Source organism: Vombatus ursinus, unplaced genomic scaffold (genome assembly GCF_900497805.2).
Source record: "Vombatus ursinus unplaced genomic scaffold, bare-nosed wombat genome assembly UNPS02012082.1, whole genome shotgun sequence".
Classification (NCBI taxonomy): domain Eukaryota; kingdom Metazoa; phylum Chordata; class Mammalia; order Diprotodontia; family Vombatidae; genus Vombatus; species Vombatus ursinus.
In genome coordinates, this window is record NW_020951860.1 from 3,071,292 (window position 1) to 3,085,531 (window position 14,240).

Here is a 14,240-nt window from a genome sequence, read left to right on the forward strand (position 1 = left end):
TGCTCATTCTTTTGCTGCTCTGCCTTCTGTTTGATTCAGGAACTCAACATAGCCCCAAGAGTTCTTCCCCTTCTGTCTAAGGCGTTTGGTCAAGGTACTCCTCAAGTAGGTAGTTAGTTCCCCTCAGGAAATTCCTTTTCCCTTCTTCTACTATATCTCTGAAGGAAAAAGGTTGCAGGAGAGAGGTGCATGAATAAGCGGGTCTCTTCCTGCCAAGCCCGGGGACCCAAGTCCATACTCCACTAACACTTATTTATTACCCTTTTAAGCAGTTGTTGTGGTTTGTCCTTCATTCTCGAAGAGGACCGTGACATCAGGAAGGTGATGCCATGACTTGCAAATGAATTGGATTTAAGTAAGGGAGGGCTGTGCAAAGTCACCAGTCTCACTTTCTCCTCCAGAGCCATCTGGGTCCAGTGGCAAGATCTGGATCATGATGACTGGAAATGGCCCCCACCCTTTTAGCAAAGAGAATATGAAGGGCTCTTGACCTTCTGAAGGTCATCCATAGATAATAACAGTCATCAAAAAACAGAGTCTCAGTTGGAACAGCACTATGGAGAAGGAAACAAGAAGCATTAAGTGTTTAAAAATGGGAATCAGGAGGATTTTCTGCAATTAAGTCGGAAATTCTGTTATCCTGTGCGGTGTCTACCCCAAAGGTGTGCATTTATGCCCTTACAAGGTGCCTTCTATCATTGCATTGTGAAGATGGAATCTCTTCACCTGCTCCAAACAAGAGCATCAAAGGAGTACTGGGGCCCCCCCAACCCAGCCTTTCTTAGCTGAATCCTATTGCTCTGTCCTAGTTTTCAACAGCTCTATGTCCCAAATTTCTGTTTAAGAGTTGTTGTTATTGTTTGTTTTTAAGGTGCAGCCTGCAACACAGTCCTAAGTCCTTGTCACGGTCAGAGTTGGATAATGTCTGTTCAACAACTTGAGAGAATCCTCATGATGCCAAGAGTCAATCTGTGTTTGAGTGGGCTGCAATCCACAGCCTCTTCTCTCCTGCTCTAAAAAAGTGAAAAGTAGAGGTCACCCCCCAGGACCACCTAGCACAAGCAGGGATGCCCTCCAGAGAATCCTGGTCTTGCCTGTGGTGTTTTGTTTCAGGTTGTGAACAAGTTGCAACCATGCTGCTTACAAATATAAGCTACCAACCTCAGAGAGTGGTGAGAGAAGCACTTTGTGAACCTTAAGAGTGCTATAGAAATAAAGCTGTTTTTGTAAGAGCCTGCTAATCCTAGTAAGTGGGCATCAGAGCAGAGCAACCATAGTGTAGTGGCTAGAGCCCTGAATTTGGACTCAAGGGACCTGGATTCAGATTCTGGCACCTATGCAATAACTTCTGTCATCCTCTGCAGCCTCCATCCTACTCTCAAACCACGCCATAGGGCTATAGTCACTGAGTACCATAAACTGATTGATGCAGTTATGGGGAGCTAAGGAGAGATGTGCAAAGAAATAGAAAACATGAACTCTGTCCACAACCACAGGATTTGGAAGTAGGAGGCATCATATAGGGCAGCTAGGTGGCACAGTGGATAGCACTGGAAGCCAGGAAGACCAGAGGTCAAATTGGGCCTCAGATATTTAACTGGCTATGTAACCCTGAGCAAGTAATTTCATTCTGTTTGCCTCAGTTGAATTGGAGGAGGAAATGGCAGACCACTCCAGTATTTTTGCCAAGAAAACCCCGAATGAGATCATAAAGAGATCATAAAGGCATGACTGAAATGACTAAACAACAACAGAAGTCCAGTGCCCTTATTTTACTTATGAAGAAGCAGACACAGAAACAGTGATTTGCCCAAGGTCATACCATCATAGGAGTTGGAGGTGGGGTTTGAATCCAGATCCATTGACTGAGCTTTCCACACTGCCTCTCCAGGAAGCCTATGATTTCATTGGGAGGGCAATGATGCATGAAAAAGACCTAAGAACATTTACAAAACAAGATACAAAGGGGAAAAAATGCACAAATTAAAACCATATAAACAGCAAACTGAAGATATGAAAATGAAGGAAGGAAGAAAGTTGAGGGGCCCCCAGTTGAGGGAGGGTCAAGACAGAAGAGACAGCTCCATGCTGTGAGATAGTTTGTGTTTTAAACCCAAACTGTTGTCCATCTGTTCCTGTCACCGAATATGGAGCTATACACTCTGGAGAGAGGTGCCAGGGCTGGCCGAGCAGCTGGGAGGGTTGTAATGAGGACGTTTAGCATGTTGTTCATTGAAGCAGCAAAAGCAAATTACAACCTATAAGTAATGGACAGGGATGGCTTCAGTAGGGGGAGCTAAGCAAACATAACGGATTGAGGAGAAGCAAAAGGAGGGGTGCCTGGGATGGCAGAGCAATAGTGGATGGGGGACAGAGGGGAATATTTTTCTAGACTAAGAAAGAGCTCTTTTGCTACATCCTGGGATGAGCCAGGGATGAGACACCATTCAAGGAGTCTCTAGGGCCCAATGAGGGAGTTCACAGAATAAACTTGGAGTCAGAAAGACCCAGGTCCAAATCCACCTCAGACGTTTACTAGATGAATGTCCCTGGACAAGTCACTTGACCTTTATTCGCTTCAATTTCCTCATCTGGAAAATGGAGGAAGGGGGCATTCAATGGTCTTGTAAGGCACCTTCCAATTCCGATTCTATCACCCAATAATCCTTGTTCAACTCACCCCTTCAGGCTTCAGGTATCCATCTGACCATTAATACATATTCCAGCCCAAGGAAGCTATTGTCCTCAGTCCGGATAGAAGAGAGTACAACGAAGGTCAGTGATCATAGGAAAATCAGAACTTCCACCGCTCCCCACACAAATATACCAAGCACCACTTAATGATTATTTTTTGGGACCTCTTGGCTCAGAGTCAATATAAATAGTAACCATTTCTCTTTTGACCAGCAACCCTGAGAGTCTTCCCCTCCCAGTTTGAATTTTTTTTAATTAAAGGGGCCATCCCTTGACTCACTTCTTAAAGAGGCTTATTCACTAAGTGGGTGTTGCCTCACTCAAAGTGAGAACCTGAAAAGACCTTAGCTTAAAAGGGCCAAGGTCTCCCACTGCATCCTGGGGCATCTCTAGTTGTCATGATTGATATTTGGCCACTGGATCCAGATGGCTGTGGAGGAGAAAGTGAGACTGGTGACTTTGCACAGCCCTCCCCCACTTAAATCCAACTCACTTGCAAGTCATAGCATCATCTTCCTGATGTCATGGTCCTCTTCAAGAACGAAGGACAAACACAGAAGCCACACAAGTCAGGGGAGAGCTTCATTTCCTCACCCTGAATTGTGTTGTTTTCGTAATATGACATGGGCTCTGAGTTTCGTTTCTAGTAGGCATGATAGACTTATAATACTAACCCATCCATATTCTCTTGGGCTCATGTGACCAGTTAGTGCATATTTTTGAGACAGCAGGCTGGGCTAAGGGATACATTCTTCAACCATAGAACAGAGTTTTTCTTTGTGTAAAGCCTAAAGTTCTGTATAGGAATTGATCCAGAATCCTTGGATTTGTTAGCACTATGCCCTAACCAACTGTCAAGATAGAAAGCTAGAAGAGATTCATGTAGTCCAGTCACCTCATTTTGCATATGAAGAAAGTGAGGCCCAGAGATGTTAAGTGACTTGCCCAAGTCAGACAGGTAATAAATGGCAGAGCCAGAATTTGAACCCAGGTCTTCTGACTCCCGAACACCCTTTCCTGGTCATTACTCCCTCATATGTGTTGTCTGCTCCCATTAGAAGTTAAGCTCCTTGAGAGCAGGGGCTGTCTTTCTTTTCTTTTTTTAATACTTGCAGCCACCAACGTGTCTGGCTTATAGTGAGCACTTAAAAATGCTTTTTTTTTTCATTCATTCATTTATTTATTCACTCAAAGTACACTTTCCCCGGTACCCTTTTGCCTCATATCTCAGAGATGAATGTGGAGGAAACAAATTTGTCTCATGGCCTCTATGATATCTGCAAAAATTATTATCTATTACCTGCCCTGGTCAAAATCTGGAGTGGGGAGGGTGGTATTGGACAAGCATTAGGGGAAGCTAAAGAAGAAAGATTTTAACCTCTCTTCTCTTTATCCTTAGGTATTGGAACTCCTTGAGCAACCTGGTAGCATCATTACTGAATTCAGTGCGATCAATTGCCTCACTCCTGCTGCTCCTTTTTCTCTTCATCATCATCTTCTCTCTCCTGGGGATGCAGCTCTTTGGTGGAAAGTTCAACTTTGACGAGATGCAGACCCGGAGGAGTACATTTGATAATTTCCCCCAGTCTCTTCTCACTGTGTTTCAGGTACAGGCCCTCATCCACTGAGATTGAAGTGGGGAGAATCAGTAGGCAATGATAGGAGGGGCAAAGAGTGCCTTGAACCCTTCCACTGGAGAATTCCACCCTGTCCTAAAGCTAGTCTGAGCCTAGACTTTGGAAAGGATGCAAAAGCCCCAGAAGAGAGGATCAAGGTCGTCTGTATTCCACCTAGAAGCAAGGGGCTGGATTAGGTGTTCTTCCAAGGTTCTTTTAAGCCTTAGGAATTTTTTTAGGGGGGAGGTTGAGCTTAAGTAAGAATGCTTTTTATTAAATGTTTTATTAAAAATTTAACAGTGAATGGCCATACAACCAACTGATTATTTATATTTAAACTAATTCCAATGCATAAAGTAACATGACAGTTTTTCAGTTATTGCCTGTATGTCCCATCAGTATTCTTTCTTATTCACTTTTCCTCTTCTATGGTGTGTAGTTGGTATGTACTCCATTCTTATTCCAGATTGAAATTTGACTGGAAATATATCATTGCTGGAGAAAGGATCCAAAGACTCCCCCTGAAAGGGGTCTTTAGACTTTAGAAAATACCCCCTACAGTTCCCAAGTGATCCAGGAGTCTTGCCTTGTGTCAATATAAACATATAAGTAAAAAACAACCAGTACAAGATAAATGACCTGAGTACTTGGACTGGCCCATGACACTGAGAAGCATGAGGTTTAGGCAAGGCTTATTCTAATTATGTTCTGAACACGTACAAACGCTTCAGGCACCCACTGTCTTCTGTGTCTCTCTTACCTTCTGCTCTCATCAGTTCACAGGATATTGGTTTCATAGGACTTTAGATCCAGAAGAGATTGTTGTTGTTTGACCTTCATCCTCAAAGAGGACCAATGACATCACAAGGATGTCTTGACTTGTGCATGAATTGCATTATAGAGGTCATCTACTCCAATTTCTTCATCGTATAGATGAAGAAATTGATACTTCAAAGATTCAAACCCAGATTTTCTGATTCCAAATACAAAAAAACTTTCTACTATATGCCATACTGCTCAATTCAATCCAGCTGATATTTATCAAGTACTTACTCTGTGTGGGCAGAGCATAGTATTAGGTGCTACAAAGCTTAGATAAGTCTGTTTTTATGGAGTCACAGAATCGAAGAATGAGAAAGGACCTATACCAGAAAAGGATCACTTCTCTAATGAACCAACAAGCAGTCATCCAGCCTTTGCTTAAAAACCTCTAGTGAAAAGCAACCCATTCATTATCGTTGAAGCAGCTCATTCCATTTTTTATTATCTTTTATTTTTAGGAATTTTTTTCTCATAGCAAACCCAAGCTTGCCTCTGTAAAAACATTTTGTTCTCTGAGGCCATGGAGAATAATCCTAGTCACTCTCACATATAACAGTCCTTCAGATTCTTGAAGAAAGCTATTATTGTCTCTTAGATCATATTTTCTCTTCTCCAAGCTCTAGTTTCTCCAACCACACCATATGTGGCATAATCTTGACACCCTTTACCGTTCTGGTCACTTTCCTCTGAATGCTTTCCAGTTTGTCGATGTTCCTCCTAAAAATAGGATGCCAGAATTGAACCAATATTGTAAATGTGGTCTGTCTGGGGCAGAGTATAGCATAATTATCATTTCCCTGTCCTGAATGCTATGCCTCTCAATGTAATGTAATATTGCATTAGCTTTTTTGGCTGCCATATGACACTGTGGGTCATATTGATCCACTGAAAGTCCCCATATCTATTTCAGATAAGGTGAAATGTAGTCAGGTCTCCCACACCTAGTATTTGTGATGCTGATTTTTGGAACCTAAGTATCAGGCTTTATATTTATTCCTGTTAAATTTCATCTTATTAGACTCAGCCCTATGCCCTAGCTAATTGAAATATTCTTGGTCCCAGATTCCATCATGCAAAGTACTAACTATTCCTCCCAGGTTTGTATCATTTACAAATCTGATAAATATGCCATCTATATCTTTATCTGAATCATTGATGAAAATATTAAACAGCACAAGGAGAAATCCCTTGGGTAAGCCACAAATGAGCTTATTCCAAGTTGAATGTCAATGCTCTAGATCCAGCCCCTCAATCAGTTCTAAATCCACTTAAATTGTATATTTATTGTTCAGGCTACATCTCTCCATCAACTATAAGAAGAGCATGAGAGAATTTGTCAAATGCTTTACTAAAATTTGAGAAAACTTTATCAATGATATTCCCGTAATCTATGAGTTAAATAATTATTTTTGTGGGATTGGGGAGTTATTTCAGGCAAAAGTAGTGATCTATCCCTTTTGTCTGTTTTCTCCACTATTTAAGAATAACTGCTTTCTAAATTGGTGACTCATTGTGTGTGTGTGTGTGTGTGTGTGTTGTGTGATGTATCAGTGGCCACACTGGAAAAAATGAAAGACAGTATATGCACAAAAATTATACCTCCGAAGAAACATTTATTGGAAGAATATTTTGAGTATGGGAGTATGGAGGGCTTGGCCTTGATCTTACAGAAACATATAGGAAAATGACTGGTCAGGGTCCCTGACCATTTCCAGTATGGGGTATGGGCTTTCTGGCCTACCTCTAGCTTTTGGCCCTCTGTTAATCCTACCAGTATCAGTGCAAACAAATGGAATGCACATCCATGAGGAGGCACCGACTCAAGGATAAAGGCTTCCCTATTTACAAAAGATGTCTCACCTGCTTGTGTGACCTATGCTCATTGTTTTCATGGACCTTGGACCTGAATCTTTAAGGAGGATTCTTCAGATGAACACACTATCTACTGATTTAAAACTTTTGTAGAAAAGGAGGAGCCCCTTAGCCTTAGGAATTCAAGGATAATAATGAACAAAATGCCTCTGGGATACTTTAACAGAAGCAAAGTACCAAAGTATTCATGTGTATACATTTTCTAATTCTGGTACAACTGTTTTCCCAACTAAAATCATGTAGAGAGTTGAGCATAAAGGTATTTAGAAACTATAGCATAAAGGAATTCATTGGTGCAGTATTTAGTGAGGGATCTGTCCATCTCCTTTAAAAATTACAAGGAAGATCTATTTCTAAGCAAAAAGAACTCAAAAGTTTGTTTCTCTTGGACTTTGTGCCAGTCTAGTTTAATGAGAGGGGGGAGGGAGGGGGAGAGAGAGAGAAATTTTATAAACAAAACACAAAGAAAGCACAAGGATTCTTATATATATGTAAGCTCTTTCTATCAGGGAGGATCTCCCCAACGAACAGGGTGACAAGATTCCACTTCCAAGGAAGGGAAGGGAAAATATAACCTTTAACCAGGGCAAATATATAGGGATAAGCCAATACCAGTTTTGACTTACCCTAAGTCAGGATGGTGCAAGTATGCATTTTTTTTTTTACTTACTTCCAAGTACCTCTGTTAAGTTCTTCAGGAGAAGAAGCAAACTTTGGACTCGCAAATAATTTAATAGTCACCTAACTATTTGAGGATAAGTGATTCTCTTAGTGGGTAGTTTTTCTTCAAGTGATTATCTTAGAGGGGAGAAAGTGACTGAAAATTTAATACATAAATAAGTAAAGGCTCAGAAACCTCATTTACCCCAATATTTCAATAGTGTAATTAATTGATTAAACCAGGATATAAAGATAAATGTCAGCCTTAACACGGGATTTTTCACTGTTACTCTTAAGAAAAAGGGAGGTTACAATCAGGAAGGGCTTTTACTTTATCTACTGCTGTTTGTAAAACTTATTTCTGAGAAAATTTAATAGAGACCTCCCAGAAAGGAACTCCATTCAATATTCTGGTTTCCAAAACTCAGCAAAATGTGAGGCTAGGACCAGGTGAGTATGAAATGCAATAAGGAGTTGTTTAGAGAGAAAGTAAGAAAATCTAAAATATGCAAGGAGAAGAAAATAATCATCAGAGAAGAGCATAGAGAGGATTTTTTACTTTTATCATCTCAAAGTGCGTCTTAGAGTGGTCTTCTGCCCTAGAATAAATGCTCAAACTTGTCCATTCGGGATTTTAGCATAAAGCCTAGAACCTTTTTAGCATAGAACAATTTATACAGAGATTGGTTAGTGCTACAATAGAGTTTTCCTCTTTGGGAGTTCTCATGACTTTGAAGATAAGTCAGCGGAAAAATACAAGGAAATTTTAAAAGACTCCCATTATATTAATCTGTTTTAGAAGAGGAAATGAGATGAGTCTGGTGTGATAAAACCATCACTACTTCCTTTTCTAGACATTCACTAACTATCCCTTTAATAATATGTTCTAGAATTTTACCAGGAGTAAAAGTCAAATTCACTGGTCAAAAGTTATTCCCTTTTTTGAAATTCAGTTCATTTACCCTTTTCTAGTCAGAGTCACAGAATTGTAGAATTTCAGATATGGAGAGGATTTCAACAGCCATCTACTCTCACCTGTACTGGAAAGGAATCTCTATTGTAGCGAAGTTGACAAATGGCCATGTAGCCTCTGCTTTGAAGACTTACCCACTAACTCTTGAGGTGGACCTCCCACTTTTTTTTCTTTTCTTTTCTTTTTTTTCTTTTTCTTTTTGGTGAGGCAATCAGGGTTAATTGACTTGCCCAAGGTCACACAGCTAGTAAGTGTCAAGTGTCTGAGGTCACATTTGAACTCAGGTCCTCCTGACTCCAAGGCCGGAGCTTTATCCACTGCGCCACCTAGCTGCCCCAGGACCTCCCACTTTTACACAACTGTAATTGTTAGGAAAGTTTTCCTAGCACCAAGACAAAATATGCTTGTATCTTTGTAAGTTCTACCCATTGGTCCTAATCTGCCCTGTGAGGATATAACAAGTCTAATCCCTTTTCCATGTGACAGCCCTTCAAATATGTAAATACAACTATGCTGTGGTACCTTTCCCATTCTATAAAATCTTTCTCTTTGAGTTTATTTTTAGTCTAATTTTAAATGCCTCCCAAAATGAGCATTTTCCTAAACATAGCAGAACACAGAAAGATGATAATACATAAAACCATTAATATCTATTTCATACCTCTTGCTTTTAAAAATAATAATAGATTCCACATGTTACTTGACCAAAGCAGATTACATAGCAGGCCCAATCTTTTAAACCCATTTTAATGCAATCTGACTGTATTAACTTTTGGGGTTGTTATATCACATTATTGACACCCATCTTGTATTCGACTAAAACAGAATCACAGAATTTTAGTTACAAGGGACCGTAGCAGCCATCTAGTCTAACCCACATCTGAAAAAGTAGTAGCTACCCTGGGCAAGTCACTTAATTTTTGTTTGCTTTAATCCATTGGAGAAGGAAATGACAAACCATTCCAGTATCTTTGCCAAGAAAACCCCTGGACAGTATTTGTGTGCTATGGTCCACAGGGTCATAAAGAGTTGGACATGATTGAACAACTGAACAAAAACAAACTCATTCCCTCTTAACTTCTTCTCCATCATCCCTACTTGTTTCTTCGTTAAATGTAATATATTTCACACCAAACTGTTTGTGTGCATTTGCTCTTTCTTCATCTGTATCTGATAAAAGTGAAGTTCATCTGATGTCTCCATGTTTGTATTCTATTCTTCTCACACATCCTGCTTATGAGAAAAGCTTCAAAGCACCTTCTACAAGTTTATCTCATTTTGACCTTACAACAGCCCTGTGAGGTGTGGATTCCAGGTATTATTATCTCTATTATATAGTTAAGTAAATTGAGTTTTAGAAAGGGTAAGTAATTTGCCCAGAGGCACATAGCTAATATGTGTCAGAGTCAGCACTGGAACACAGGCCTTCCTGACTTAAAATTTAGTATAGTACTCATTCTGCTCTACAAACTAGCATCGCCTACTTTTCCATTTTGACTAGATTTGATCTACAGCATTCTTGAAGAGAGCATGGGTCAAGGGTTCTACTAACTATTGATGAGAGTAGTGGAGAAGGAGACAGTCCCAAGTATTAGGTGACCACTATATTCAAAGACTTGCAGTGCTAATGCTGTGTGACAATGTGCAGATAGGGACAACAAAGATTCCTGGAGCTTTGAGGTCCTCAGCATTCTGTCCTGAGATGGCATTGAGGATCCTAAAGGCCCAGTACTCAGAAACTCTAAGATTGGTTCAAGGAGGTAACCTTAGAAGGTGGAGGTTAGCACAGAAAACCAGGCAATACCAAGCAAAGCTGATCACCACACTCTAAAGAATAGCAAGGGGGTGGAGGCTGGCCCAGGCCCAAAGTGCCAACTGGGAAAACAAATTTAGAGAGATGAATAAACCAAAGAACATATGGGCTAGTATGAAAAAATGTTGTAGATCTAGAGATGCCCCCAAATCCACCCTAGAAGGAGAAAGTAATTCCATAATAATTGCAAATAGTAAGTCAAAGAAAAAATGTATTTTCTGTAAGTTACAGGTTCAATTCTGGGTGTCAGATACTAAGAAGGACGTTGATCAATTAGAGATTGCTCAGAATAAGGCAACCATGATGGTAAAGGGTCTCAAGATTATATCTATGTGGAGATCCATTGAAGGAAATGGAGATAACTTAGCAGGATAATAATAGTAGTCTTCAAATACTTGAAGGTCTCTCATGTCTAAAAAGATTCAACTTCCTCTTCTTTGCCTCTGAGAACAGAACAAAGAGCAATGAGTGGAAGATGGTGAAAAAACAATTTAGGCTTGATTTTAAAAAATAAACCTTCCTAAACATCAGAGCTCTACAAAAGTGGAATAGGCAGCCTCAGCTGTTTCCCTTCACTGCAAAGCTTCTAGAAAAAGCTGAATGACCGCTTGCAGAGTGTGTTGTAGGTGGTAGTGTTGTTTTGGGTTCAGGTTAGACAAGCTATCCTCTGAGGTCCCACTCAACCCTGAGAGTCTGTGATGATCAACATGGTATGATGACAATCTTCCCATTGTCTAGCCTTGTAGGCTCATTTTCTTATGCAAGAAACTGTAGATGCCCAGAGACCTCCATTGTAGTGATCCCCTGAGGTCTGACTTCCCTCCCAAAAAAATGTCCTAATCATAAGAAATTGTCTTCTTCTCAAAATTGGCCTGGGGCCTCACACTTTTCTGGACCACTAAAACTAATCTCATAAACTAATTCTTACTAGTGTGTTAAAAAACTGTAGTCTGTTGTGCTACCCTTCCAGGATAATATATTTGTAATTTAAAGGGGGACTTCTACACCTTTTAGTAGAAAGTACACTGGACTGGAAGTTAGAATTCTGCCTTCCAGCTCTGGGATTCTATGCTGCTGTGAGACCAACTTGATGAGGAATCAGCCCACCTCTCTGGGTTTTGATTTCTTCATCTCAGAAATGAGGGATCTGTGCTCAGTGATCTATAGATCCTTCTCATGATCTAACACTGTCAGAATCTATATAAATTTCAAATAATCAGTTGCAAGGTAATCATTTTCCCATTCTTCCTTTTGCTGTTAAGTAAGGTGGGATCTCAAAACAAACTTAAATTAAATTCTTTTCTGGGCAATTTGGCCCCAATAATGAGCTCCTATGGTAAGCTGACCTGCCATCCTTAACAAAGCCCAAAGTGAGGCTTCACAATGAAACCCAAACATCCCAAGGATACAGAGAAAGCAATTGTATCCTCAGCCACTAACCAATGCCCTAGGCCCCAGTCAGGGCACACAAACTGGGAAAATGAAGGGTGTGACGCTAGTCAGCTGCAAGGAGTGGGGAGACCAACCTTCCCTTAAGAATGATGCAGAAAAATCACCATGCCCAAGGGAATAGAGCATTCCATGCCTCTCCTGCCCTGAAAATAGCCTAGGGATCTAGGAAATAAATATCAGGAATAAATCCCCCCTACCACCACCAGTACATTTTCCACTGTGTGCTAGAACACAGGTCAACAGCCTTGGCCTTTGATCAGCACAGCTTGGTCTCAGTGTTGGAAGTTTTAATGTTGGTATATTCCATGGTCCATCATCCTTTGATTGGCTTATGATGGTCATTTGAGGCAGGCAATGTGAGAAGTTTTTGGGGACAGGGAGACCATTAGGGTACCCTTTAAATCTTAGCATAAAAATAGTCACCTATGAATAGGGTCAGATATCTAGAATCTAGAGCTCAGACTTCTTTCTGTGCCATAAGGACTTGTCACCTACTTTTAACCCCCCTCAGCCCCCTTGGATAGCTCCTTGAAGGACTGGGGAAGTATTTGGCAGTCAGGACAGGGATGTGATAGACAGGTATCTGTTTCCTAACAGGCAAAGGCTGAAGGGAGGGTAATGATTGTGGGTTTGCTCTGCACAGTCTAACGATGTATCTGTCCTTTGTTGGTGGGAATGTATCATTCAGATCCTGACCGGGGAGGACTGGAATTCGGTGATGTATGATGGGATCATGGCTTACGGAGGGCCCTCTTTTCCAGGGATGTTAGTCTGTATTTACTTCATCATCCTTTTCATCTGTGGAAACTGTATCCTTTGCCACTGCCTCTGCAATTCCACTCTCTCTGTTCCCCAAACCCTTTCAAATTGTCCAATGGACGCACCTTTGCTACCCAGGACTGTTAGCCTTCTAGTTCTATGCCATTCTCTCTCATGGTCTTCCTATAGTTAAGGAATTAAAACCAAAGCCCAGCAAATGTAGGGTACACTCTAGTATGGACCTGTAGATCTATAGAAAGCTCAGATAGAGGAAGGGACTTCCTAAACAAAAGGCCAAGTGGAGCTGTGCCTTGGTGGTAACTTAGAAGACTAGGTGAGGTTGCAGATCGACTTACCTTGACTGATCCATGGCTTCTGTGCCAGAGCTGTGCTGTTAAGGATACTCAATTAATGATAAATGTTCCACCTTCCTTGAGTCAACTCCCCTCCCAACTTGTTTTACTAGTTCTTTTTATTCCTTTTTCCCCTGAAACTCCATGTAGTTTCAGTCACTGGCAAGGTTGAACTGTCTTCACCTGAAGGCTTAGCATTTAGATAGCTTAGTAGATAGAGTGCTGGACTTAAAATCTAGAAGACCTGAGTTCAAATCCAGCCTCAGACTCATACTAGCTGTGTGACTTTGGGCAAGTAACTTAACCTTTGTTTGCCTCAGTTTCCCCATCTATAAAAATGGGGATCATAATAGCACCTAGGTTGTTATGAGGATCAAATAAGAAAACATTTGTAAAGAATTTAACACAGTGTCTGACACATAGTAAATGCTATATGAATGCTAGCCATTTTTGTTATCATCATCTTCTTCATCCCCATGAACCAGGCCATGGGGTAGAGTTTCCAGAAATGTTGCTCAATAATGACACTCCTTCTCCTTTCCTAGAAAGGTATTAAAATGTGCAGTTCTCCCTGCACCATCAGGCAAAAAGTACCTTCCAGAATTGTCAGACCCTGACTTTATACCCTTAAGATTTCACATTGTAAAAGGAGTTGGGAGAGATATTTCAGGTGGTCTCTTCAGTGACCACCTAGATAACTTTTTAGGAGACTATGCACTGTTAATGATGACATTTTATATAGCGTCAGTTGTATCAGTCACCTCAGTGGGAAAATAATAATAGCTAGCATTTATATAGTGGTTTAAGGTATGTAGAACACTTCACATATATGATCTCACTGGATCCTCACAACAACCCTGTGAGGTAGGTGTTATTATTATCCTCATTTTAAAGATGAGGAGACTGAGGCTGAGAAAAGTTGTTGTCTGAAGCAGAATTCAAACTCAGGTCTTCTAGACTCCAAGTCCAGTATTCTATCCACTGAATCACCAGCAGCCAGTTGAACAACCTAAATTGAGGCTAAATGATTAAAGAGTATATTCTCAATTTGCTACTTTAACCCTTAAGAGCCTACAGGCTAGCCTGACTACCACACTTTTGAGGTCTTTCAAAGTGTGTAGAGGCCAGGCAGCTATTTGTCAAGGTAGGTATAGCTGGGTGCCAGATCCCTTGGAGTGGAAGCCAGAGATTGTTAAGGACATTACCATGGGTTTTCAGTGTTAAAC

General features: G+C 40.7%; 1 protein-coding gene across 1 annotated transcript in view; it reads left to right on the plus strand.

Annotated features, from left to right (window-relative positions):
- The window catches only part of CACNA1C (calcium voltage-gated channel subunit alpha1 C), a 752,540-nt gene that overhangs the window by 603,396 nt on the left and 134,904 nt on the right, over window positions 1-14,240 (plus strand). The window contains exons 14-15 of the mRNA XM_027857289.1: window positions 4,094-4,301; window positions 12,591-12,711. Of these exons, the coding sequence (XP_027713090.1) occupies window positions 4,094-4,301; window positions 12,591-12,711 (329 nt within the window). The remainder of the gene's footprint in view (window positions 1-4,093; window positions 4,302-12,590; window positions 12,712-14,240) is intronic.